Genomic DNA, 27,113 nt, shown 5'->3' on the forward strand with positions numbered 1-27,113 from the left:
CCAGCCTCTGGGGGCATGGTGTGTAATGGGTCAGAAACAGAACATATCTCAGTCTGCCCCAGTAGAGGTACCAGGACTGATCTGGGTCAGGGAGTAATGACGTTACTATATCGAACACGTCAAACCATGCATACTCAGTACTATCTAGACCCTGTCACTGGGTTCAGACCCACTCATTTCACTGAGTCTCTAATTTGAGATGAATAAAATATAGCTAGTTATTTTATCCTGATTAACACAGTGTCAGAGTGTGGTTAGAGTGTAATTGTGTATTTAGTATGTGGGGACATTGTGTGTTGGAGCATTATGATGTGTATGTGTGTGTGTGGTGTGTGTGGTGTGTGTGTGTGAGGTGGTGTATCAGAGCATTTTAACTACTGAAGTAATTATAGCCTGCCTCCTGCTGTAAAAAGGATGCTTATAAATGTGGCCATTGGCTCTATTGACAGTGAGAAATCCATACACACACACATACACACACAGCCTACACATTCACGCAAACACACACGCAAGATATGCATTCACGCACATACACACGTATGCAGACATATACACACAACTACACACAACACACACACACACTTCACCATAAAAGCACTAGCAGAAGATTCTAATGGTGGACAGTCCACTTAAATTGATTTTTATTGTGATGCATGGACCTCTTACTTTATTTTACCCAAATTAAATCAAGCACACTCATTGGTTGTGGATTGTGTGAATCCCATCCTACTACAGTCTTTGACAGTGAGCCTGTGACGATTTTCCCAGTGTGAATCTGTAGATATTATGGATTTTTATGTGTGGCTCACTGGGTTTCACCTCAATGATATCAGATTAATCCTTCTACATGATAAGAGCATTGCTGTTTTCTTGTTTTTCGCAATCCTAATATCTCTGTGTGCTATATTATCTGATGATAAAGTATCTGTGTCCTAGCACACCTGTGTGCTAGTATCTCTGTGTGCTAGTATCTATGTGTGCTAGTATATCTGCGTGCTAGTATATCTGTGTGCTAGTATATCTGTGTGCTAGTATCTCTGTGTGCTAGTATCTCTGTGTGCTAGTATCTCTGTGTGCTAGTATCTCTGTGTGCTAGTATCTCTGTGTGCTAGTATATCTGTGTACTAGTATATCTGTGTGCTAGTATCTCTGTATGCTAGTATATCTGTGTGCTAGTATTTCTGTGTGCTAGTATATCTGTGTACTAGTTTATCTGTGTGATAGTACATCTGTGTGTGCCTGAGTGTCTGTGTGCTAGAGTATCACTGTGCTAAATTATGTCTGTGCGATAGTACATCTGTTCTATAGTTCCAATGTGTTATAGTATCTGTGCTAGAGTATCTCTGTTATAGTATCTATATGCTCCAGTATCTTTCTTCTATGCCTTTACTAACAGTTCCTATTGTTTCTCTCTTTTTGCAGAGCAATGCGTCTGGTCCTGTGGAGAGCCAGTGGATTTCACAGTGATTCCCGTCCACCACTCGGATATACAGAGTTGAAGTTTTTACACAAGCTCTTCTAAGCAGGCCTGTCAGAGTTGTGTGTCTGCCTGGGGGTTGACACTCCCTCCTCCCCACTCCTCCACCAACACCACCGCTGGCTCCTCCACCGCTGGCTCCTCAGTCTGAGCAGAGCTGCTCCACTGCATCTTTAATAGACGTCTCTCAAAGCATTGCCTTCCATGGTTTCTGCCCTGCTCCAGACTCTACCATCTTACATCGTGAAGATTTGCAAAGGAATGTTTACAAAGAAATTGGCGAATCCCACAAAGAAGAAAGAGAGTAGCGACAATAAAGAGCCCAAATTGACCACCACTGATTTGCGTGACCAAGGTAACCTGACGCCGACACTCTCCACCACTCTGAAAACCACAGTGAAAAAAATCAGCAAATGCTCCTCGGCGCGTAACATCTCTCTTGAATTAGACGACGTAAAAAACGACTGCTCCTCTCTCTCACCGACTTTCAGTTACCGTGTAGCGATAGCGAACGGACTCCCGAAAAATGCTCTTCTGCTGAACAATAATGAGAGTATCTTCCAGGAGATCCTCTCCATCAATAGCGAATACTCTGACTCCCTGAGCGAGGTCAAACCTGTGCGTAGATTCGATGAGCAGAAATCTCACACCATGCCAGTGAGACGGAACAGGAAGAGCCTCATTAGTCTGGCGCCCTCCGATGGCAGCTCAGAGGGTGAGAGGGTGGAGCGCTCAAGTCTGCACACTCTCCGACTTGGAGCGCTACGCAAGCTGAGGAAATGGAAAAAGAGTCAGGAGTGCGTGTCTTCGGACTCCGAGGTGAGCAACTGGAGGAAGACCCTGGGTATCCGGAGCAAGTCCCTGGACCGGGCTGGGAGGCAGCAGAAGTCGACTTCTGCCTTAGAAGCCGGCTCCAGCTCTACAGGCTGCATTAACCAAACCCAGGATGTGATGGAGATGATCTTTAAGGAGCTGCAGGGCATCAGCCAGATCGAGACAGAGCTTTCAGAACTCAGGGGACACGTCAATGCCCTGAAGAACTCCATCGACGAGATCTCCTCCAGTGTGGAGGTGGTGCAGACCGAGATCGAACAATTGCGTACTGGCTTTGTCCAGTCCCGGAGAGAGACGCGAGACATCCACGACTACATCAAGCAGGTCAGCCACCAGGCCAACAAGGCCAGTCTGAGGTTCATAAACGTCCCTGAGGAGAAGCTGGAGAAAACTGAGAGTCTCATCTATCACATTCTAATGGACAAAATGGGATTTGCTGAAGCACATAAAACACTTAAAATAGAGCTAGCCCATCGGTTAGGGCAACAAAGAGAATGTTCCAATGCAAAACCTAGGCCTATTATTGTAATATTCTCAACCCCCTCAGATAGAGATTTCGTTTTGAAAAAATGCTACAAACTGAAGGGGACTGGTATATCTGTATCCACTGATAGCTTAACGACTCATGATGTGAAGGAAAAGAAAGATAAAGGAGAAATGTCCTCTTCTCAAACCTACGAGAGCATGGACATTAAGGTCTCAGCCAAGGACAAAGCTGAGAGTGATGATTGGGACTCTATGGACAGTGACAAGGAGCTAGACGAACTAAACAAGAACAAATATGCAATGGTGGTGTCTAAGCCTGTTCACAAACATAAAGCAGATAAAAAGAGGCACGGTCACCATGAGCACGGTAGCCGGTCTGCGGATGAGGCAGGCTACTCTGCCTCAGTTCACTACGCTGATGACTCCTATGATGAGTCTGACAAAGCCTCCAAGCCCTACTATGGGGACCTCACCCCCGGCTGGCTATCTCAGAGCGACTACTCCACACCCAAGCTCAGCCGCTCCGAGTCTGACTGCTCCAAGCTCTGCCAGTCCTACTCTGAAGAATTCTCAGAGAGCCAGTACTTCAGCCGGCCCAATGGAAGCTCTCTACTATCCTCCTCAGACCAGGAGCTGTGGCAGAGGAAGCAGGAGGACATGGCGTCATCGTGGTACGCCAGCCAGACCCTCAGCCAGGAGAACCCTCCGTACACCGAACCCAACGAGGCCGAGACCACAGAGACCATCGACAGTGGGGTGAGCAATGGGCTGGTCTGCATGTCTGGGGATAGGAGCCATTACAGCGGCTCACAGCTGTCTCTGCAGGGAGACCTCTCCCCATGGAAAGACTGGCCTCACTTGGAGCAGGGAGCAGACTCCGGGCTGGACGCTTCCACAGAGCAGAACCTGGTGTCTGAGGTCAGCAGCCCCTTTGACCCAGCTGCCATCCCTGGCTTCCCTGAGAACATCACCAAGTGTCAGGAGGTGGACCTGGCATTTGAAGGGGAGGAGACTTTCATGTTGGATATGGTGGAAAGCACCCTGTTGGACACCGCCCCCCTGGAGATCACCAAACAGGAGAGTGCCCGGCTGGGTAGTGCTCCCCCCACTACTCTTTATACAGCCCCTATCGTAGCGAAAGAACCTGTTGTAACACCACCTGTCCATAAGCCTAAAGCTAAAGAGACTGCTAAAACACTTCCTAAAGAAACTTCTAAAGCCGCTCCTAAAGCTAAAACACCTCCTAAAGAGTTAGCTAAAACTGTTCCTAAAGAGGTTGCTAAAGCTATTCATAAAGAGGTTGCTAAAACTATTCCTATAGAGGTAGCTAAAATTATTCCTACAGAGGTTGCCAAAACACCTAAAGAGGTTGTTAAAACTATTCCTAAAGACGTTGCTAAAGTTATTCCTAAAGAGGTTGCCAAAACACCTAAAGAGGTTGCTAAAACTATTCCTAAAGAGGTTGCTAAACCTATTCCTAAAGAGGTTGCTAAAACTATTCCTAAAGAAGTTTCTAACACTCTTTATAAAGTGACTTCTAAACCGGCAAAAGAGGTTGCTAAATCAATTGCTGAAGAGGCTGCTAAAACTATTAAACTAAGAGAAACAGCCAAAATGATTCCTAAAGAGAATGTTAAAACACCTCCTAAAGAAATTGTTAAAGCTATTCATACAGAGGCTCCTAAAACACCTCTGAAAGACACTCCCAAAACAAGTCCAAAAGACACTCCCAAAACAAGTCCAAAAGACACTCCCAAAACAAGTCCAAAAGAGGCTGTGAAAATACTTCCCAAAGACACTCCTAAAACAAGTCCAAAAGAGGCTGTGAAAACACCTCCCAAAGACACTTATAAAACTCGTCCAAAAGAGACACCTAAAATGGTTCCTAGAGGGGCATCTAACACGCTTCCTAAAATGGCAGCTAAAGAAGCCCCTGAACTATCCACCCAAACATTCCCTGAGCTTGATGTCAAACACAACTTCCAACCGAGCCAGACAAAGTCATCCACCATGTACCGTAGCCAGAGCGAGATCCGGTCCGAGAATGTTGTAGAGGAGGTGCCCAAGTCCTGGAGCAGCCGTCTCAGTATCGACCTCACCGACAAAGCTCCGTCCTTTAGCTTTGGGTTCGGCTCCACCCTGAAGAAGGCAAAATCAGCCCTGGAGGTGGTGTGGAAGTCAGGCCCTCCACCTAGTGCCGCTCCCCCGGAACCACCCCCAGACTCAGGCTCCTTCATGGGCCGCTTCCGCACACTGTCCACCTCCACGGCCAACGACTCCAGCACCACCATTGACTCAGACGTCTACACAGATTCCTTAGTCTACAAGGCTGAAGATGAAGATGAGGCTGCCCCTGGTGACCAGCTGGAGGACAACGAGACCGCCTATGTCGGGGTGATGGAGCAGGTCCTGGCCAACCTGGAGAACCGGTCCAATGCCAACGACACAGAAGAGACAGAGGAGTTTGAGGAGCCCATACTGGATTATGATCCTGATGCCTCTCAGGATTATGTCTCTGAAGACTATGAGGCTACCACCCAGGATTACGAGGACTCTGAAGAAGTTGAGGCCATCCAGGAGGCTGCAGTCGTTCTGGAGTATGACTGTAGTCTGGACGAGCAGTACGACGAGGAGCACAGTGAGGATTACGTTGATGATGTCATGACGGGGGACACGGCAGAGGACACAGCAGAGTATGAGGCCATGGTGGAGTATGTCGAGGTGGAGGAGCCTGACGAGGAAGAAGAAGAGGAGGAGGAGGAGGAAGAGGAGTTAATGGAGGACATGGAAGAGGGGGATGAGATGGAGGAGACCTCCGAAGCGTCTGCGTCTGAGAGGACGGAAAACCTAGAGGATGAGAACAAAAACATTCCGGAGAAGGAGGAGATGCCTGCAGAGGCTCCACCCAAAAAGCGCATCCGTCCTACGTTTAAGGAGGCTGCGCTGAGGGCCTACAGGAAGCAGATGGATGAGCTTCAGCAGCAGATCCTGGCTGGAGGTAGCTACACCTTCTCTTTACTACATTTTACTTCACTTTACTACACTACACTTTACTTCACTTTACTACACATTAAACCTGATCTGGTTCGCACTGTATAACCAACTGCTATGGTAGTTGTCATGCCAAGTTTGACCATTGGATCTGGCAAGACAGCACAAACAGATCTGGGACCAGGCTGCTACACTTTGTCTTCTCTCTTTACTCATCTTTGGCATTGTACCAGTGTAGTGCAGAAAGGGTTACACTATATTACTATTACTATTTTACTCAGTTCAGGTCATAAGGTTCAAATTATGGTATGTATGTAATAATAAGTCATTACATTATCCACTGTGGATATCAGTCATACAGTTAACAGTACAGTAACATGTAAAGTATGCACTATAAAATATATATGTTTGTGTACTATCTGACTTTGATCCATGACATTTGAACAGACATTTATCTGAGGTGTGGAATGATTGGTGTCAGTTGAACATGTCTTTGGTAGAGAATCCTTGAGGATCAGACTGAGGCCTGTAGTGGAATGTGCATGAGCTCCTGGAAACCCCCAGCATCTGTTCCACCGGTGTTGGGATTTCAGGGACTTTTAGGTTGACTTTGACTGTTTGACGCTAATATGAAGGGACAACTGTTTTCTTTGAAGGTGGGCAAGGTTAGTGTCAGGGTTAGAGGTATGTATAACATAATCCACGTGGTGCAGCACTTTATAGCTGACTTAAACTGATTAATTTTTATTTTAGAATGCAAGGGTATTTTTTCAGTTGGAGAGTTGTCTGATTTTTGTGAGTATGTCTCTTCCTCATGAACATTTTATGGCTCTAAAACATTTTATGGCTCAACACCCATGTTCCAGGGCACAATGAAAATCAGATTAGCTCAGACTCAAACAACATGGATTCCATCCATTACCATCGACCATCAGGGATATTCGAACAATGAAAGCAAAAGAACGCACTATTTCTGACAGCTTAGAAATATGAACTAAAAACTAAACCTCAAATTCAAGTGGTGTGTGTTTACCATGCCTGGAGCACATTAGCCTTTCCATTTAGTGAACTAGGTCTATTCTTGTGAATTCCGTCAATGCTTTTAGTGGAACATTGACCCACTTTTAAGAATTGATAATAATGTCAAAATATGATTAGTCTTATTGCTCTGCTATTACATTTCCCCTTTGGGATGTGCTAAATGAATCAACCGGTATACCTTAGACTATGGCTGGAATCTCATGAAACCTGCTGAAATTATATTATTCATTTGCTTAAAAATGCTCATTTTGTGTAACAGTTTTCTTAAGGTGAAGGAGAGGCGGACCAAAATGCAGCGTGGTTTCTATTCATGGTTCTTTAATAGAGACTACACATGAACAAACTAACAAAACAAGAAACGTGAAAACCCAAAACAGCCCTATCTGGTGCAAACACAGAGACAGGAACAATCACCCACAAACACAGTGAAACCCAGGCTACCTAAGTATGATTCTCAATCAGAGACAACTAATGACACCTGCCTCTGATTGAGAACGATACTAGGTCGAAACATAGAAATACCCAAATCATAGAAAAACAAACAGACTGCCCACCTCAACTCACGCCCTGACCATACTAAATAAATACAAAACAAAGGAAATACAGGTCAGAACGTGACAGTACCCCCCCCCCCCCCCCCCCCCCCCCCAAAGATGCGGACTCCGACCGCAAAACCTTAACCTATAGGGGAGGGTCTGGGTGGGCGTCTGTCCGCGGTGGCGGCTCTGGCGCGGGTCGCGGACCCCACTTCACCATCGTCTTAGTCCGCCTTATTGTCCGCCTCCGTGGCCTCCTAACCACGGCGACCCTACTAAATGACCCCACTAGACAGAGGGGCAGCTCGGGACATAGGGGCGGCAGCTCGGGACCGAGGGGCGGAAGCTCGGGACCGAGGGGCGGAAGCTCGGGACCGAGGGGCGGAAGCTCGGGACAGAGGGGCGGAAGCTCGGGACAGAGGGGCTCTGGCGCTGAGGGGCTGAGGGGCTCTGGCGCTGAGGGGCTGAGGGGCTCTGGCGCTGAGGGGCTGAGGGGCTCTGGCGCTGAGGGGCTCTGGCGGCCCCTGGCTGACTGGCGGCACTGGCGGCCCCTGGCTGACTGGCGGCACCTTGCAGACTGGCGGCACTGGCGGCTCCTTGCAGACTGGCGGCACTTTGCAGACTGGCGGCACTGGCGGCGCTGGAGAGGAAGGCTCTGGCAGCGCTGGACTGAGTAGCTCTGGCGCCTCTGGAATGAGGGGCTCTAGCGCCTCTGGACTGAGGGGCTCTAGCGCCTCTGGACTGAGGGGCGGGAGCTCTGGCAGCGCCGAACAGGCGGGAGACTCCGGCTGCGCTGGAGAGGAGGAAGGCTCTAGCAGCGCTGGACAGGCGGGAGACTCCGGCAGCGCTGGAGAGGAGGAAGGCACCGGCAGCACTGGACAGGCGGGAGCACCTGTAGGGATGAGACGGAGAGACAGCCTGGTGCAGGGGGCTGCCACCGGAGGGCTGGTGCGTGGAGGTGGTACCGGATAGACCGGACCGTGCAGGCGCACTGGGGCTCTTGAGCACCGAGCCTGCCCAACCTTACCCGGTTGAATGCTCCCGGTCGCCCTGCCAGTGCGGCGAGGTGGAACAGCCAGCACTGGGCTATGCAGGCGAACCGGGGACACCGTGCGCAAGGCTGGTGCCATGTAAGCCGGCCCAAGGAGACGCACTGGGGACCAGATGCGTAGAGCTCAGATGCGTGCTCACTCTAGCCCGGCCGATACGCAGAGCTGGTATGTACCGCACTGGGCTATGCACCCGCACTGGGGACACCGTTCGCTCCACCGCATAACACGGTGCCTGCCCGGTCTCTCTCGCCCCCCGGTAAGCACAGGAAGTTGGCGCAGGTCTCCTACTTGGCTTCGCCACACTTCCTGTGCCTCCCCCCAATACATTTTTGGGGCTGACTCTCGGGCTTCCATCCACGCCGCCATGCTGCCTCCTCATAACAGCGCCTCTCTGCCTTCGTCGCCTCCAGCTCTTCTTTGGGGCGGCGATATTCTCCAGGCTGTGCCCAGGGTCCTTTTCCGTCCAATTCGTCCTCCCATGTCCATTCCTCCTCACGCTGCTCCTGCTGCTGCTTCTCCTGCTGTACCTTGGGGCGGCGACACTCCCCTGGTTTTGCCCAGGGTCCTCTCCCGTCGAGGATTTCTTCCCAAGTCCAGAAGTCTTTATTTCGCTGCTCCTGCTGCTGCCCGTTACCACGCCGCTTGGTCCTGTTGTGGTGGGTGATTCTGTAACGGTTTTCTTGAGGTGAAGGAGAGGCGGACCAAAATGCAGCATTGTTTCTATTCATGGTTCTTTAATAAAGACTACACATGAACAAACTAACAAAACAAGAAACGTGAAAACCCAAAACAGCCCTATCTGGTGCAGAGACAGGAACAATCACCCACAAACACACAGTGAAACCCAGGCTACCTAAGTATGATTCCTAATCAGAGACAACTAATGACACCTGCCTCTGATTGAGAACGATACTTGGCCGAAACATAGAAATACCCAAATCATAGAAAAAACAAACATAGACTGCCCACCCCAACTCACGCCCTGACCATACTAAATAATGACAAGACAAAGGAAATAAAGGTCAGAACGTGACATTTTGATTAAAGTGAATATTAGATTTGTTTTGTTACACCTCAAAAAGCATGATTTAATGAATCTGATTAGACTTACTGGAATAACGCTTTTTTCTGCAGCTCAGGTTTGCAGACAAAACTGCAAGCTTAATAAGACAAACATATGGCCAAAGAAAAATGATTTCTCGGTCTGTATAAGTGTTTTTTAATGATTTAGTGAAGCAAACAATGAACTGTTTTAAGTGGAATGAAGAAAGGTTTTTAAATCAGAGCTATGGCGAGACCAGGGGAATAGCCTGTATCTTGTTTAAAGTGAACAACTCTTGACCTACATGTGGTAGCAGCTATAGTGCATGGTTACACTCACAGCACAGCACAGCACAGCACAGCACAGCCCACCCACACACACACACACACACACACATACATACACACACAAACACAGTTCAGATATGGCTACAGCTACAGCTAATGCTGCTGCTGTTGTTATTACTTTGTCATTTTTGTCATTACTAGTTATTTTGCTATTGTTTATTCTATTTCTATTTCTAAATCTATTTCTATTGGTAATTCAAATTTATTTGACAATTGCTAGAGCCTAATCTATTTTTATTTCTACAGCTACGACTATACTGTACATGCATGAATACAGCTACAGCGACTTACAGCTACAGCTATTGCTACTAACACTGCTATTGTTGGTGTTAGTGTTACAGCTGCCACTACTGTATTGAGATGATAATTGGGCTCCCAAGGGCATTCTCAAACCAGGTCAGCCTTGCTTAAAATATTTATATGAGTTTTGTATGGTAGTGTACTGTAGCCTCTTTCTACTACTACTGCTGCCACTGTTGGCTACGGATGGTTTCTCCTGGGAGAGGCAGAGAAAGGCAGACCCTGGTCCTGGCACACTGTGCCACATTCTATAAGCGTCTATATATAAAAGATGCAAATAAAGTGCCATTAAAAAGGAAAGCAGGAGAGGGAGTTGTGTTGTTATGTTAATTGTTGTGATGGGGTCCTACTAACTCTGGGCCTAGATTGCTGTTCAAATACCAATACTCTCAGTTGACTGGCTCTGTGGCTCTGCCCTGGCTCCAGATCTGTAGTAGTCAGAAACAAACTGGCCATAGGACACTCAGGCAAATGCCAGATGGGCTGATCCATCCATAGCCAAGTGGGCCGGTCTAAATTGGGTTTTTATGATTATAATTATTTGGCTAATAATGGGGGCCTCACAGTAAACATTTGCTGGTATGTTTGGATTTCTGGTCCCAGTCTGTCCCTGGCAGCAGACGTTCCAGTGGTTTAGGCTGTGGGAGGGATTATCAACAGAGATTCTGAGCTAACATGGACCGTCTTCCTCCCTCCTTGAGAATGGCTGTAGTTCTGAGTCTCTCTCACTCCCTTCCTTGAAAAATGGCTGTATAGCTTTGACTCTGTCTTTCTCTCTCACTGGAAATGGCTGAGGCATTGAGTCCGTCTCCCTGCCTCTGTCTGCCACAGCCACAACACAAGAGGAATCATCCCAAATGCAATTGGACTCCTTTAGTGATTGTGTTACATGATGCAGAGAGTTTGAGTGCTGCAGCCTATGGGAAACCACTGATTTTGGGCAGGCCCCACTTGAATTTTTAGTAGCTACAGATTTATGGACATATCCACTACTTCTGCCATGTACGACCACTCCACAGATCCTGCAAGCATTCAGACAGACAGGGCGTACTAGTTCATAACTAGCAGTGGCGTAACACAGTTTCTCTGGACCCCCTGCAAGATCGGAGTTGCCCGCATCTGGCAATTTATTGACTGTCCAGTATCCAGATGACCTGTCCCCAGAGCTTCCTATACAGTGAATCACTTTTCATAACGTGTTGAGGCCGGCAATTAAGGATAATGAGAGGCTCAATTAAAGATGTTGCAGAACTGCTGTATTTGAAGCACCACTCCCCCTGCAGTTTACCTGATGTTTCTATGGCAATCACACTGTTTTTACTATCCCTGTAACTGTTACTACTGCGGAGAGATTGTTTTCTAAGCTAAAACTCACAAAGACCTACTAAGAAGCATTAGGCTGTCGGTCTGAAGTGTGCTTTTGAACACCTGAGTAAGCTCCACTCATTATACTGGCACCGTCGTAGCCTTGACCACAACATTTGTTCACCGATATCCCCCTATACTTGCAGTCAGTTAAATGCTTTCTTCTCAATTCAATTCAATTCAATTCAAGGGCTTTATTGGCATGGGAAACATGTGTTAACATTGCCAAAGCAAGTGAGGTAGACAACATACAAAGTTAATATATAAAGTGAAAAACAACAAAAATTAACAGTAAACATTACACATACAGAGGTTTCAAAACAGTAAAGACATTACAAATGTCATATTATATATATATATATATACACAGTGTTTTAACAATGTACAAATGGTTAAAGGACACAAGATAAAATAAATAAGCATAAATATGGGTTGTATTTATAATGGTGTGTGTTCTTCACTGGTTGCCCTTTTCTCGTGGCAACAGGTCACAAATCTTGCTGCTGTGATGGCACACTGTGGAATTTCACCCAGTAGATATGGGAGTTTTTCAAATTTGGATTTGTTTTCGAATTCTTTGTGGATCTGTGTAATCTGAGGGAAATATGTCTCTCTAATATGGTCATACATTGGGCAGGAGGTTAGGAAGTGCAGCTCAGTTTCCACCTCATTTTGTGGGCAGTGAGCACATAGCCTGTCTTCTCTTGAGAGCCATGTCTGCCTACGGCGGCCTTTCTCAATAGCAAGGCTATGCTCACTGAGTCTGTACATAGTCAAAGCTTTCCTTAATTTTGGGTCAGTCACAGTGGTCAGGTATTCTGCCACTGTGTACTCTCTGTTTAGGGCCAAATAGCATTCTAGTTTGCTCTGTTTTTTTGTTAATTCTTTCCAATGTGTCAAGTAATTATCTTTTTGTTTTCTCATGATTTGGTTGGGTCTAATTGTGCTGTTGTCCTGGGGCTCTGTAGGGTGTGTTTGTGTTTGTGAACAGAGCCCCAGGACCAGCTTGCTTAGGGGACTCTTCTCCAGGTTCATCTCTCTGTAGGTGATGGCTTTGTTATGGAAGGTTTGTGAATCACTTCCTTTTAGGTGGTTGTAGAATTTAACGGCTCTTTTCTGGATTTTGATAATTAGTGGGTATCGGCCTAATTCTGCTCTGCATGCATTATTTGGTGTTCTACGTTGTACACGGAGGATATTTTTGCAGAATTCTGCGTGCAGAGTCTCAATTTGGTGTTTGTCCCATTTTGTGAAGTCTTGGTTGGTGAGCGGACCCCAGACCTCACAACCATAAAGGGCAATGGGCTCTATGACTGATTCAAGTATTTTTAGCCAAATCCTAATTGGTATGTTGAAATTTATGTTTCTTTTGATGGCATAGAATGCCCTTCTTGCCTTGTCTCTCAGATCGTTCACAGCTTTGTGGAAGTTACCTGTGGCGCTGATGTTTAGGCCAAGGTATGTATAGTTTTTTGTGTGCTCTAGGGCAACAGTGTCTAGATGGAATTTGTATTTGTGGTCCTGGTGACTGGACCTTTTTTGGAACACCATTATTTTGGTCTTACTGAGATTTACTGTCAGGGCCCAGGTCTGAGAGAATCTGTGCATAAGATCTAGGTGCTGCTGTAGGCCCTCCTTGGTTGGTGACAGAAGCACCAGATCATCGGCAAACAGCAGACATTTGACTTCGGATTCTAGCAGGGGGAGGCCGGGTGCTGCCGACTTTTCTAGTGCCCGCGCCAATTCGTTGATATATATGTTGAAGAGGGTGGGGCTTAAGCTGCATCCCTGTCTAACCCCACGACCCTGTGTGAAGAAATGTGTGTGTTTTTTGCCAATTTTAACCGCACACTTGTTGTTTGTGTACATGGATTTTATAATGTCGTATGTTTTTCCCCCAACACCACTTTCCATCAGTTTGTATAGCAGACCCTCATGCCAGATTGAGTCGAAGGCTTTTTTGAAATCAACAAAGCATGAGAAGACTTTGCCTTTGTTTTGGTTTGTTTGGTTGTCAATTAGGGTGTGCAGGGTGAATACATGGTCTGTTGTACGGTAATTTGGTAAAAAGCCAATTTGACATTTGCTCAGTACATTGTTTTCATTGAGGAAATGTACGAGTCTGCTGTTAATAATAATGCAGAGGATTTTCCCAAGGTTACTGTTGACACATATTCCACGGTAGTTATTGGGGTCAAATTTGTCTCCACTTTTGTGGATTGGGGTGATCAGTCCTTGGTTCCAAATATTGGGGAAGATGCCAGAGCTAAGTATGATGTTAAAGAGTTTTAGTATAGCCAATTGGAATTTGTTGTCTGTATATTTGATCATTTCATTGAGGATACCATCAACACCACAGGCCTTTTTGGGTTGGAGGGTTTTTATTTTGTCCTGTAACTCATTCAATGTAATTGGAGAATCCAGTGGGTTCTGGTAGTCTTTAATAGATGATTCTAAGATCTGTATTTGATCATGTATATGTTTTTGCTCTTTATTCTTTGTTATAGAGCCAAAAAGATTGGAGAAGTGGTTTACCCATACATCTCCATTTTGGATAGATAATTCTTCGTGTTGTTGTTTGTTTAGTGTTTTCCAATTTTCCCAGAAGTGGTTAGAGTCTATGGATTCTTCAATTGCATTGAGCTGATTTCTGACATGCTGTTCCTTCTTTTTCCGTAGTGTATTTCTGTATTGTTTTAGTGATTCACCATAGTGAAGGCATAGACTCAGGTTTTCCGGGTCTCTATGTTTTTGGTTGGACAGGTTTCTCAATTTCTTTCTTAGATTTTTGCATTCTTCATCAAACCATTTGTCATTATTGTTAATTTTCTTCGGTTTTCTATTTGAGATTTTTAGATTTGATAGGGAAGCTGAGAGGTCAAATATACTGTTAAGATTTTCTACTGCCAAGTTTACACCTTCACTATTACAGCGGAACGTTTTACCCAGGAAATTGTCTAAAAGGGATTGAATTTGTTGTTGCCTAATTGTTTTTTGGTAGGTTTCCAAACTGCATTCCTTCCGTCTATAGCATTTCTTAATGTTACTCAGTTCCTTTGGCTTTGATGCCTCATTATTGATTATTGCTCTGTTTAAGTAGACTGTGATTTTGCTGTGGTCTGATAGGGGTGTCTCTTTTCTTTCTCTTATTTTCTCTTCCTCTCTCTCACTTCCCTCCTCTCTCTTTCTCTCCCCTCGCTCCCTTATCTCTCTTCCTCTACTCCTCTAGTTCCCTCCTCTCACCCCTCTCTCTGTTACTTTTTCTAATTATTTGTGTGTTGGTATTGAGTCCCAGCCTCACAGACCCTGGTGGGAAGGGTCAGTAGGCTTACCTGGTTATATTGTCAGCCTGCAGAAGACTATTCCGAAGTGTTGAATTGCACACTTCTCGTCATGGACTCTCTCCAGCCAATTTTTAAACCAATCCAATGCCTTTAAATCTGTGACTGGAATTGTGTGGGTGTGGGATACAGAATTTGGCCAAAACCTAAGGCTCCTAATGGGAAGCGCTTCAGTACCTGATTATATTACTAGCCTGAAGACGGCTAGCTTCTGGTTATATTGTTAGCCTGAAGACGGCTAGCTTCTGGTTATATTGTTAGCCTGAAGACGGCTAGCTTCTGGTTATATTGTTAGCCTGGAGACGGCTAGCTTCTGGTTATATTGTTAGCCTGAAGACGGCTAGCTTCTAGTTATATTGTTAGCCTGAAGACGGCTAGCTTCTGGTTATATTGTTAGCCTGAAGACGGCTAGCTTCTGGTTATATTGTTAGCCTGAAGACGGCTAGCTTCTAGTTATATTGTTAGCCTGAAGACGGCTAGCTTCTGGTTATATTGTTAGCCTGGAGACGGCTAGCTGCTGGTAATTATGTATTGTTACCAGGAAAGCTATCTTCTGATTATATTGTTTGCCTGCCGAAGGCTAGCTGCTAGTCATACTGTATTGTTAGCCTTCAGAAGGCTAGCTGCTGGTCATACTGTATTGTTAGCCTGCATCAAGGCTAGCTGCTGGTCATGCTGTATTGTTAGCCTGCAGAAGGCTAGCTGCTGGTCATACTGTATTGTTAGCCTGCATCAAGGCTAGCTGCTGGTCATACTGTACTGTTAGCCTGCATCAAGGCTAGCTGCTGGTCATTCTGTATTGTTAGCCTGCATCAAGGCTAGCCGCTCGTCATAAAGTACTGTTAGACTGCATCAAGGCTAGCTGCTGGTCATACTGTATTGTTAGCCTGCAGAAGGCTAGCTGCTGGTCATACTGTATTATTAGCTTGCAGGGGAGGGTCAGTGCTTGTTGATGGTTAGCTTGCAGGCCTCCTAGTTAAACTGTTAGCTCGCAGCAGGCTAGCTGCTTCACTGACTTCGGATCAATGCCCTCTGTTACCATGCTCTGTGGTATTATAGTCTATTTATTCAACTGTGCAACCAAGACACTATCCACTTTATATTTGTAATACAGTCATACTTAGCATATTCATAATTTATACTGTATGTCCTATTGTATACATATCTGTTTTATTACTATGCATGCTACTTTACTCTAATTACTTGTTATTTTTCAGTGACTTTTGATTGTTATTGATATTGTACTGCAATGTTGAGGCTAGTATGCAAGCATTTCACTGCATCCTTTATGACTGCTGTAAACTGTGTACGTAACAAATACAATTATAGGTGTTTGGAGGGGTCGTGCTTGGTGATGGTTAGCTTGCAGCTTGCCTTCTAGTTAAACTGTTAGCTTGCAGCAGGCTAGTTGCTTCACTGACTTCGGATCAATGCCCTGTGTGACCATAAGTCTTCCTCTGCATCTGACTAGCTGGATTTACTGTTATCTCAATGAGGTTGCTGACAACATAACCAGCTTTCCTCTTAAATATCGATTATGTTTTGTTTCCTTTCCAGTGATTTAAGTGGGTATTTTTTATAACCTTTTAAAACGTCTCAGTGGCACAGCTGGACCTTGCTAGAACTTACCCAGATTTGCCTTAGCTTTTAGTGGCACCTAGATGTCCTGCATCTTAGCTGTACCTATGTTAGCTGTGCTATGTTTCCAGATTTGCTGCTAGACAAATTGTATTTTAACTGTATCTAGATTTGCTGCACCTACTGTATCTTAGCTGTACCTGTATACTTGGCAGACCTGCATTAGTTTTTCCTATGTTACAGTAGCTGTACCTATCATAGTAGCTTCACTGATCTTAACATGGCTAAAGAGGTACATTGAGGCCAGTGTTGGGGCTAGCAGGTTGTTTGAACATGTATTCTATACATGTGCTGAAGAGATCAATGGTAGGCAGACCATGGGGGATAGAACAAGGATGCTGTCATTGGCACCCATTCAAAAAAGATGATTTAACAAAGTGGATATTAGTCAAATTTGTAATGATTTATGTGTTCTAACAGGCCCACAATGTGGTTAATACAATCTGATTTGCATGCCGCATAATATTTCGAAGTTGTCCTTTCAGGTTTAGAAAAACAATATGCTAAATGCCGACTCCCGTTTCGATAAGCTAGCCATATAGAAATTGGTGGTGGTATTTGCAGTCATTTTTATGTGTAATGCAGTTGATTGGTGACAATGACATTATTAACATGTAATGGGGTTGACACACATACAAACATTGTATGCTCATTTTTACCAACATAGTGTGAAATACTCTTAATTAAACAATAGCTTAAATGTATAGGCTAACTTTGATGGGCGGCAATGAGGAGATTGTTTATCTATCCCCCACGAGGGACAAGTGTGTGGCGTTTCCATGGCATTTCCATTGTTATGTTTGAACTCTTTCCTGACCTATAGTTTCCTAGTGTGTTCAAAGTCTGGGGTTTCCTTGTACGGTGATGACAGAGGTCTCTCAGTGGCAGCTAGCGCTGACCTGCCTTCTGTAAACAATGCTAGTTCTCACAGTGACTACATCCCAATTGGCACCTATGGGCCCTGACCAAAAGCAGTGCACTATATAGGAAATAGGGCGACAATGGGATGCAACAATGTATCACTACCTCTCTGTCAATGTTGCTGTAGGACTTAGTCCTAGTATATCACTGAGTGTTGTTTTTTATGCGTGGCAGTATTTGATCTTGATTATGCTGACACTTATCAGTCGCAGATCAATAGTGAAGTCATTACACTGCCCTGTACTGTGTAGCGCTATCTCTTTAAGACTACAACATTATCATCAACGGTTCAACACCTAGGACACTCTCCGGTGTAGCCCTGTTTATTTCAAGTAAGTTTGTAGTTTACTTTAGGGTTATAGAGAGACATAAAAGTTATCATTGGGCTAGCGTACCGCTGTCTACCACCAATCATTTTCTGTCAGTTAAATATGCAGTGCACTGCATTATTAAAAACACTATCATCAACACCATGTCTAACAGAATTTCAGAGTTCACATCTGCTAAATAACTTACAGTATCAGTCCATGTATTAGTGTATTGTATTGTCAATCCTCCAAATAGTACTGTAATCGTCCTGTGTGTAGCTGATGTGGAGGAGTCAGGCGCAGGACAGCAGATATGAGTAATGAACGTACTTTACTCAAGAAAATCAAATATATAAAACACAATAAACTAGTCCACAATAACGGACCGTATACATACAAACAATCACTCACAAAAAAACATGGGGGAACAGAGGGTTAAATAATGAACAAGTAATTGGGGGATTGAAACCAGGTGGGTAAAACAAAGACAAAACAATTGGAAAATTAAAAGTGGATCGGCGATGGCTAGAAGGCCGGTGAGGTCGACCGCCGAAAGCCGCCCGAACAAGGAGAGGGACCGACTTCGGCGGAAGTCATGACAGTACCCCCCTTTGACGCGCGGCTCCAACAGCGAGCCGACACTGACCTCGGGGACGACCCGGAGGACGAGGCGCAGGGCGATCCGGGTGGAGACGGTGGAACTTCCGCATCAACGAAGGGTCCAGGACCGTATACATACCTCCCACTCCACGAGGCACTGAAGGCCCCTCGCCCGAACCCTCGAGTCTAGGATGGCTTCGAACAGTATACGCCGGGGGCCCCCTCGATGTCCAGAGGGGGTGGAGGAACCTCCAGAACCTCAGACTCCTGAAGTGGACCAGCCACCACCGGCCTGAGGAGAGACACATGGAACGAGCGATTAATACGGTAAGCTGAGGGAAGCTGTAACCTGTAGCATACCTCGTTCAGTCTCCTCAGGACTTTGAATGGCCCCACAAACAATGGACCCAGCTTCCGTTAGGGCAGGTGGAGGGGCAGGTTTCGGGTCAAGAGCCAGACCCGGTCCCCTGGTGCGAACTCCGTGGCCTCAATGCGGTGGAGTTTGGCGCTCTGATGCCTAGGTGCCAGAATCAGCTGATACCTCAGTACGCACTGGAAGGGGGAGAGGTTAGTGGAGGAGTGGAGGAGTGGCGGAGTGAGTTTTGGGCCATCTCTGCCCAGGGAATGAACGCCGTCCACTCCCCCGGCCGGTCCTGGCAATATGACCGCAGAAACCTACCCACATCCTGGTTTACACTCTCTACGTGCCCGTTACTCTCGGGGTGAAAACCTGAGGGGAGGCTGACCGAGAACCCAGACGTTCCATGAATGCCCTCCATACTCTGGACGTGAACTGGGGACCCCAATCAGAAACTATGTCCTCAGGCACCGAGTAGTGCCAGAAGACGCGAGTGAACAGGGCCTCCGCAGTCTTTAGGGCCGTAGGAAGACCGGGCAAAGGGAGGAGATGGCAAGACTAGGATCGTGACCAGGATCGTGGTGTTGCCCTGTGAGGTAGGAAGATCCATCAGGAAGTCCACCGACAGGTGCGGCCACGGCCATTGTGGAACGGGTAGGGGTTGTAACTTCCCTCAGGGCAGGTGCCTGGGAGCCTTGCACTGGGCGCACACCGAGCAGGAGGAAACATAAACCCTCACATCCTTGGCCAAGGTGGACCACCAGTACTTCCCACTAAGGCAACGCACCTTCCGCCCGATACCCAGATGACCAGAGGAGGGTGACGTGTGGTCCCAATAGATCAAACGATCATGGACAGCAGACGGAATGTACAGACGCCCAGCTGGACACTGGGGAAGAGTGGGCTCTGTGCGTAACGCCCGCTCGATGTCCGCGTCCAACTCCCACACCATTGGTGCCACCAGGCAAGAGGCCGGAAGTATGGGAGTGTGATCCATGGACCGCTCCTCTGTGTCATACATCCGGGACAGTGCATCTGCCTTAGCATTCTGGGAACCTGGTCTGAAGGACAGAGTGAAAACAAAACAGGTAAAGAACATGGCCCACCTTGCCTGGCGAGGGTTCAGTCGCCTCGTCGCCCGGATGTACTCCAGATTGCGGTGGTCAGTCCAGATGAGAAAAGGGTGTTTAGCCCCCTCAAGCCAATGTCTCCACGCCTTCAGAGCCTTGTCAACAGCTCCCGGTCCCCCACATCATAGTTTTGCTCTGCCGGACTGAGCTTCTTCGAAAATAAAGCACAGGGGCGGAGCTTTGGTATCGTGCCCGAGCACTGAGAGAGCAAGGCTCCTATCCCAGCCTCGGACACGTCCACCTCCACTATGAATGCCAAAGAGGGATCCAGATGAGTCAGCACGGGAGCCGAGGTAAACAGAGCCTTCAGGTGAACAAAGGCCCTGTCCGCCTCAGCCGACCACTGCAGTCGTACCGGTCCCCCCTTCAGCAGTGAGTTAATGGGAGCCGCTACCTGGCCAAAACCCCGGATAAACCTCTGGTAGTAGTTGGCAAACCCTAGAAACCGCTTCACCTCCTTTACCATGGTGGGAGTAGGTCAATTACGCACGGCTGAAATGCGGTCACTCTCCATCTCCACCCCTGAAATGGACATGCAGTACCCTAGGAGGGAGACGGACTGTTGGAAGAACAGACATTTCTCAGGTCATGCTCCAACAGTCTATCAAGCACCCTGCGCACCAGGGACACATGGTCGGCGCTGGTAGCAGAGTATATCAGAATGTTTTTGATATACACCACCTGCCCGTGCAGGTCCCGGAAAATCTCGTCAACAAAGGCCTGGAAGACTGATGGAGCATTCATCAACCCGTACGGCATGATGAGGTACTCATAGTGCCTCGCTTACTACCGGATACACACCAGGTTGTAAGTGCTCCTGAGATCCAGTTTTGTGAAGAAGCGTGCCCCATGTATTGACTCGATTGCACTGGCGATGAGAGGCAGCGGGTAGCTGTACCTCACAGTGATCTGATTGATACCCCGCTAGTCAATACACGGGCACAGACCTCCATCCTTCTTCACAAAAAATAAACTTGAGCAGGCAGGTGAAGTGGAGGGCCAAATGTATCCCTGCCCCAGGGATTTGGAGACATATGTTTCCATAGCCGCTGTCACCTCCAGGAGGTGACAGAGGATACACGTGACTCCTGGGAAGTGCTGCGTCTACCAGGAGATTTATCGCACAATCCCCCCGTCGATGGAGTGGTAATTGAGTCGCCTCCTTCTTACAGAAGGCGAGAGCCAAATCGGCATCTTCTGAGGGGATGGGCACGGTGGAGACCTGGTCTGGACTTTCCACCGTAGTCTCACCGATGGAAACCCCCACACACCTCCCTGAGCATTTTCGTGACCACCCCTTGAGAGCTCTCTGTTGCCACAAAATATTGGAGTCATGACAGGCCAACCAGGGTAGGCCCAGCACCACCGGAAACGCAGTAGAATCAAAAATGAAGAGACTGATTCTCTCCTTGTGACCCTCCTGCATAACCATGTCTAGTGGAGCGGTGGCCTCCCTAATCAGCCCTGACCCTAGTTGTCGACTATCTAGGAAGTCCACAGGGAAGGGCATATCTACAGGAACAAGGGGGATCCCTAAACTATGGGCAAAAGAACAGTCAATAAAATTCACAGCTGCGCCTGAATCTACGAGCACCTTATGCTGGAATGCGGGGAGAACTCAGGAAATGTAATATACACATACATGTGAGCAACAGAGGGCTCTGGGTGAGTCTGGTGCCGACTCACCTGGGGTGACACAATAGTGCCCTGCCTGCTGCCTCGACTCCCTGAGGAACCCCCAAAGCACCGACCAGCAGTGTGCCCTCTGCGGCCACAGATGGTACAGGGAATGGCCCCTCCTCCGGTCGCCCTAAGCGCAGCACTTCCCAGCTCCATGGGAGTTGGAGCGGAGGTGCTGGGGGATGGAACTGACAGGCACCGATCCGGACGTCCGTGGGTAGCCAGCAGGTTGTCCAGCCAGATGGACAGGTCCAACAGCTGGTCCAACGTGAGGGTGGTGTCTCGGTAGGCCAACTCCCGACGGACGCCCCCGCGCAGACTGCACCAATAGTGATCGATCAGGGCCCTGTTGTTCCATCCCGCGCTGGCGGCCAGGGTCCGGAAGCCCAATGCGAAATCCTGCGCACTCCTCGTCCCATGCCTCAGGTGGAACAGACGTTCACCCGCCGCTCGACCGGTGTGGTGTGGTCGAAAACTGCCCGAAATCGACGGGTGAACTCTGCGTAATGGTCCACGTCTCCGTCACTCCATACGGCGTTGGCCCACTCCAGGGCTTTGACTGAGAGGCCTGAGACGAGAGTGGACACCCTCTCAAGTCCCAAAGGAGCCGGGTGGACGGTCACCAGGTATAGTTCCAGCTGGAGTAAGAACCCCTGGCATCCGGCAGCCGTCCCAACATACTCCCTCGGGAGCGTGAGCCGAATCCCGCTGGGACCTGGTGAAGGAAAGGTGGACAGTGTTGTCGGCGGTAGTGGGGCTGGGTGAGGCGCTGGAAATCCTCCTCCTCTCTCCCAATGATCCATCGTCTGCAGCACGCGATCCATGATGGTGCCCAGACGTTGCCCCCACATGGAGGGCGTCTGCTCCTGCTGACTCCATTCGTGGATGAGTGATTTTGTAATTGGCCTGTGTGTAGCTGGTGTGGAGGAGTCAGGCGCAGGACAGCAGATAGGAGTAATGAACATACTTTACTCAAGAAAATATAATATATACAACACAATAAACTAGCGATAAACTGGGATTGAAACAAGGTGTGTTAAACAAAGACAAAAAAATTGGAAAATTAAAAGTGGATCGGCGATGGCTAGAAGGCCGGTGACGTCGACCGCCGAACGCCGCCCGAACAAGGAGAGGGACCGACTTCAGCGGAAGTCGTGACAAGTACGTTGTATATTGGTATGACTCCAGTTAATTCAGTACATTGTACATTGGTGTGACTCCAGCTAATTCAGTATATTGTACATAGGTATTTTAATGTACATTGTATTGTACATTGTATGGAGTTACAGTACAGTATGTGTCTATTCATAGTTACTATCCCTCTGGCACAAACTGACTGTCTCTGTCTGTATAAATTTGTTGGGAAAAACTGAAGTAAAAAATACTGTACTGAAACATCTCTATAGTACTGAAATATGTTTATACCTATATACCACTTTTATTTAGCAGATGTTTTATCCAAAGGGATTTCCATTCCAGTGAGTGCATGTATTTTTATTATGCGTATGTGACCCCTGCAGGAATTGAACCTCCGACTTTGGCGTTGCTGCTAATGATAATAATAATAATGATAATAATAATAATAAATTGCATTTGTAGAGCGCTTTTCATTTATAGACATAAATCACAAAGCTCTAGTAACTTAGCAACAGGACTACCACCAGATATGGCTGTATCTATGTCCTGTAGTAAGAGACTGAACTGAACCACATCTATAGTACTGTATCATATAGTGCTATATGTAGTACTATATTGGGTACTATATCTATTCTGGTAGGAACTGAACTCATGCTAGAGACCAAACTGAATAACATAGTATTGTATCTAGTTATGGGACTGTACACATGTATAATACTGTATGTATTTAGAGACATAAACACATAGTATTTTATCTAGTTATGGGACTTTACACATGTATAATACTGTATGTATTTAGAGACAGAACCACATATACTGTATTATTGTATCTAAGTTCAGACTGTTTAAGAAGCTCCTGTCTAACTTCCTATGCTTCTTTCCTTCTTTCTCTTTTCAGAAAAACCTCCACCACACAACAAGGTTTAAAATCATTGTTTAATCAAATTCATGTAGACCCACATGATTTCCATCTTTCCATCTGTGTGTGTGCGTGCGTAGGTGTGTGTGTGTGTGTGACCATGTTATGGTTGCATTTGAAAGTGCTACATGTGCCTTGTGGACATTTACTGTTGATTGTTTATGTTTCTCTATCCCTTCTTTTTCTGAATGATTTGGGTGGTAACGTCTTGTATTCAGTACTGTGTATGTATGTGTGTGTGTGTGTACGTGTGTGTGTGTGTGTGTGTGTGTGTGTGTGTGTGTGTGTGTGTGTGTGTGTGTGTGTGTGTCTCTGTGTGTGTGTCTGTGTGCACGTGTGTGCGTCGATTCTGTGTGTGCTTGCATCCATTTCAAAATGTATGTTTGTTTTGTGTGTGTGTGTTTGTGTTTAGGTGGGGAAGGGATCAGAGAGGATGAAGTGTTATAAAACAAATTGTGGCCTTGAGCACCATGAACGATACATTCTATTGTCTTAGTGTTGAATACCAGCTCAGGAAATCACATTGAAATGGAATAATTCTCAACTTGCCCTGAGGGGGATCTCCATTTCCTGCCTCTGTGCTCTACTCAGCCTCCACACACACACACACGCGCACATGCGCACACACACACACACACACGCGCACACACACACACACGCGCACACACACACACACACACACACACACACACACACACACACACACACACACACACACACACACACACACACACACACACACACACACACACACACACACACTGCTTCGACTCTCCTCCCTCTGTAGGGAGGATTCTGTCCTGATCTGACCTCCAGATGGACAGTACTTTTCCAAATTTGGCTTTTGTTTTCCATTGTGTGTGTTTGCTATGTGTGTGTTTTTGCTGTGTGTGTGTGTGTGTTTGTGTTGCCTCACCTCCTATTTGTGAATGGTTCCATGCCACAGTATGTTTAGCTGTGTGATGTTGTACTTCTCTTCTCTCTGCAGCCTCTCAATGTGCTGGATCCCAAAGTACTGGGCCTACAGGCTGTCGGAGGGTGAGTGACTTCTGACTGTCCCAAATGGCACCCAATTTCCTATATAGTGTACTACTTTTGATCAGAGACCTACTGGTTCTGGTAAAAAGTAGTGTACTATATAGGGAATATGGTACCATTTGGGACATTTGCATTGACTAAACATGGAAGGTTTCCCAAAGTATGCGTAGCTGAAATAGTTATTTCTTTCCACAACCATGCAGCTGTACAGCTGCAAGAGAGCAACTACAGTATATTCAAATCGGTGATTGACAGTTAATCTTCTGTCCATGAACAAACTGAATTTGTAAATGAAAGCACTTCAATGTTCTACGAGAGGTGTGCATCTAGGGGGGTGTCCCAAATGCCACCATGTTCCAGAGTGCACTACTTTTGACCAGAGCCATATGGGCCCTCGACAAAAGTAGTCCACTGGATAAGGAATACATTCTTAGATAAAAAGGTGCTATCTAAAACCTAAAAGCGTTCTTCAGCTGTCCCCATAGGAGAACTATTTGAAGAACCCTTTTTGGTTCCAGGTAGAAATCTTTTGGGTTCCATGTAAAACCCTTTCCACAGAAAGGGTTTTGGAATGAAAGGATTCTACTTTCATTGTTCTATCGGAACAGCCAAAGAACACTTTTGAAAGCCTTTTTCCTAAGAGTGTAGGGTGCCATTTGGGATTCCCCTTATATTGTTCAAATAAATACAAGTCTGCTTTAGCAGAACACCAACCCTTGGTCTGGGTCTGGGTCTGGGTCTGCTCTAGATTGGTAGGACTGTTTTGATTCTATTCCTTCTCCCTAACTTGTACATTTGTCCTTCAGATCATTCAGTTTATTCACCCGTCAACTTTCTCTCTCTCTCTCTCTCTCTCTCTCTCTCTCTCTCTCTCTCTCTCTCTCATTCCATCATTGGCTGGCATACTACACACATAGTATGTGTGTTGATATACTGTGGGTCTGTGTTTTTGTTTGTTTGTGCTGTGTGGTTGCTCGCTTGACTGTGTGTGTGTTTCTCTCTCTCTATGTGTGTGTGTTGATGTATGAGTCATTGTTTCTGTGCTGAAGCAGACTGTTTAATGTCTCTGTGGGCAGCTGATTAACACATCGGAGCTTTGGGGGAGAGAGCTGTAATTTGGTCCTGAACCCTCAGGCCTTCCATCCCCACCCACAGACAGCCAGTCCAAACTTCACTCCACTTAGCCTATACTTAACTAGAGAGGCACTAGCAACTTATAGCAGTTATACAGTATTTACTTACCAGGAAGTCTTTGGCTGTGTCCCAAAGTCAAGACGGGTGCTCTCGATAGTTATTGTCAGGGGAAAACCATTGTTAAGCCTGTCACAAAATCTACAACACACAACAAAGCGCTCTTTTTAGAGTCTTCCCCAGTCCCCCCTTCTCTCTCCACCCAGCCTCTCTGCCCCAGCCCAGTCCCTGACTCTGACGTGGCCCAGCTTCTCTCTCTGTCCCCCAGCCTCTCTCCCCCAGCCTCTCTCCCACAGTCGCTCTACACCCAGCCTCTCTCCCCCAGCCCAGTCCCTGACTCTGACGTGGCCCAGCTTCTCTCTCTGTCCCCCAGCCTCTCTCCCCCAGCCTCTCTCCCACATTCGCTCTACACCCAGCCTCTCTCCCCCAGCCTTTCTTCCCCAGTCTCTCACCCAGTCTCCCCCCAGTCTCCCCCAGTCTCTCTGCCCCCTGCCTCTCTCCTTCCAGACTTTCTCCATCCAGACTCTCTCCACCCAGTAACTCTCCACCCAGTAACTCTCCACCCAGTAACTCTCCACCCAGTAACTCTCCCCCAGTCTCTTTCCCTAGTCTCTTGCCCCAGTCTCTTCCCAAGCCTCTCTCACCCAGTCTCTCTCCCCCAGTCTCTTTCCACCCAGCTTCTCTCCCCTAGCCCTTCTCCTCCAGTCTCTCTCCCCCAGTCTCTTTCCACCCAGCTTCTCTCCCCCAGCCCTTCTTCTCCAGTCTCTCCAACCAGTGTCTCTACCCAGTCTCTCTACCCCAGCTTCTCTCCCCCAGTCTCTTTCCACCCAGCTTCTCTCCCCCAGCCCTTCTCCTCCAGTCTCTCTCCCCCAGTCTCTTTCCACCCAGCTTCTCTCCCCCAGCCCTTCTCCTCCAGTCTCTCCACCCAGTGTCTCTACCCAGTCTCTCTACCCCAGCCTCTCTCCCCCAGTCTCTCTACACCCAGCTTCTCTCCCCAGCCCTTCTCCCCCAGTCTCTCTCCACCCAGCCTCTCAGAAACATGGATGAACGTCTAATTCTGACGTGAGACTGTGAGAGTTAGTTGCACCACACACATGAATGCACACACACACACAGACAAACATTAACAAGTCTGTTTCAGCACAGAAACAGTGACTCATACATTAACATATCACTCACACACACACACCTGGTCATTGCTATTTAAAGCTGCTCTCGCCAGCTCACAAGTAGTGTCCTGTCAGTTTTGACAAGTGTCTCCTTTCACCTGCTGAAGGTGTCTGCTACACTACCTTACCAGTCCACCGAGAGAGAGAGAGAGAGAGAGAGAGATAGAGAGACAGATAGACAGACAGACAGACAGACAGACAGACAGACAGAC

At 47.0% G+C, this 27,113-nt stretch overlaps 1 protein-coding gene across 1 annotated transcript in view; it reads left to right on the forward strand.

Moving 5' to 3' along the window:
- LOC110506127 (protein unc-13 homolog C) overlaps positions 1-27,113 on the forward strand; it is a 301,686-nt gene that overhangs the window by 13,760 nt on the left and 260,813 nt on the right. Inside the window, exons 2-4 of the mRNA XM_090222664.1 lie at positions 1,423-5,795; positions 23,483-23,505; positions 24,492-24,541. Of these exons, the coding sequence (XP_090078790.1) occupies positions 1,682-5,795; positions 23,483-23,505; positions 24,492-24,541 (4,187 nt within the window). The 5' untranslated portion in view covers positions 1,423-1,681. The remainder of the gene's footprint in view (positions 1-1,422; positions 5,796-23,482; positions 23,506-24,491; positions 24,542-27,113) is intronic.

The sequence above is a fragment of the Oncorhynchus mykiss genome, chromosome 26 (genome assembly GCF_057628025.1).
Source record: "Oncorhynchus mykiss isolate SJ-2025 chromosome 26, ASM5762802v1, whole genome shotgun sequence".
NCBI classification, from domain to species: domain Eukaryota; kingdom Metazoa; phylum Chordata; class Actinopteri; order Salmoniformes; family Salmonidae; genus Oncorhynchus; species Oncorhynchus mykiss.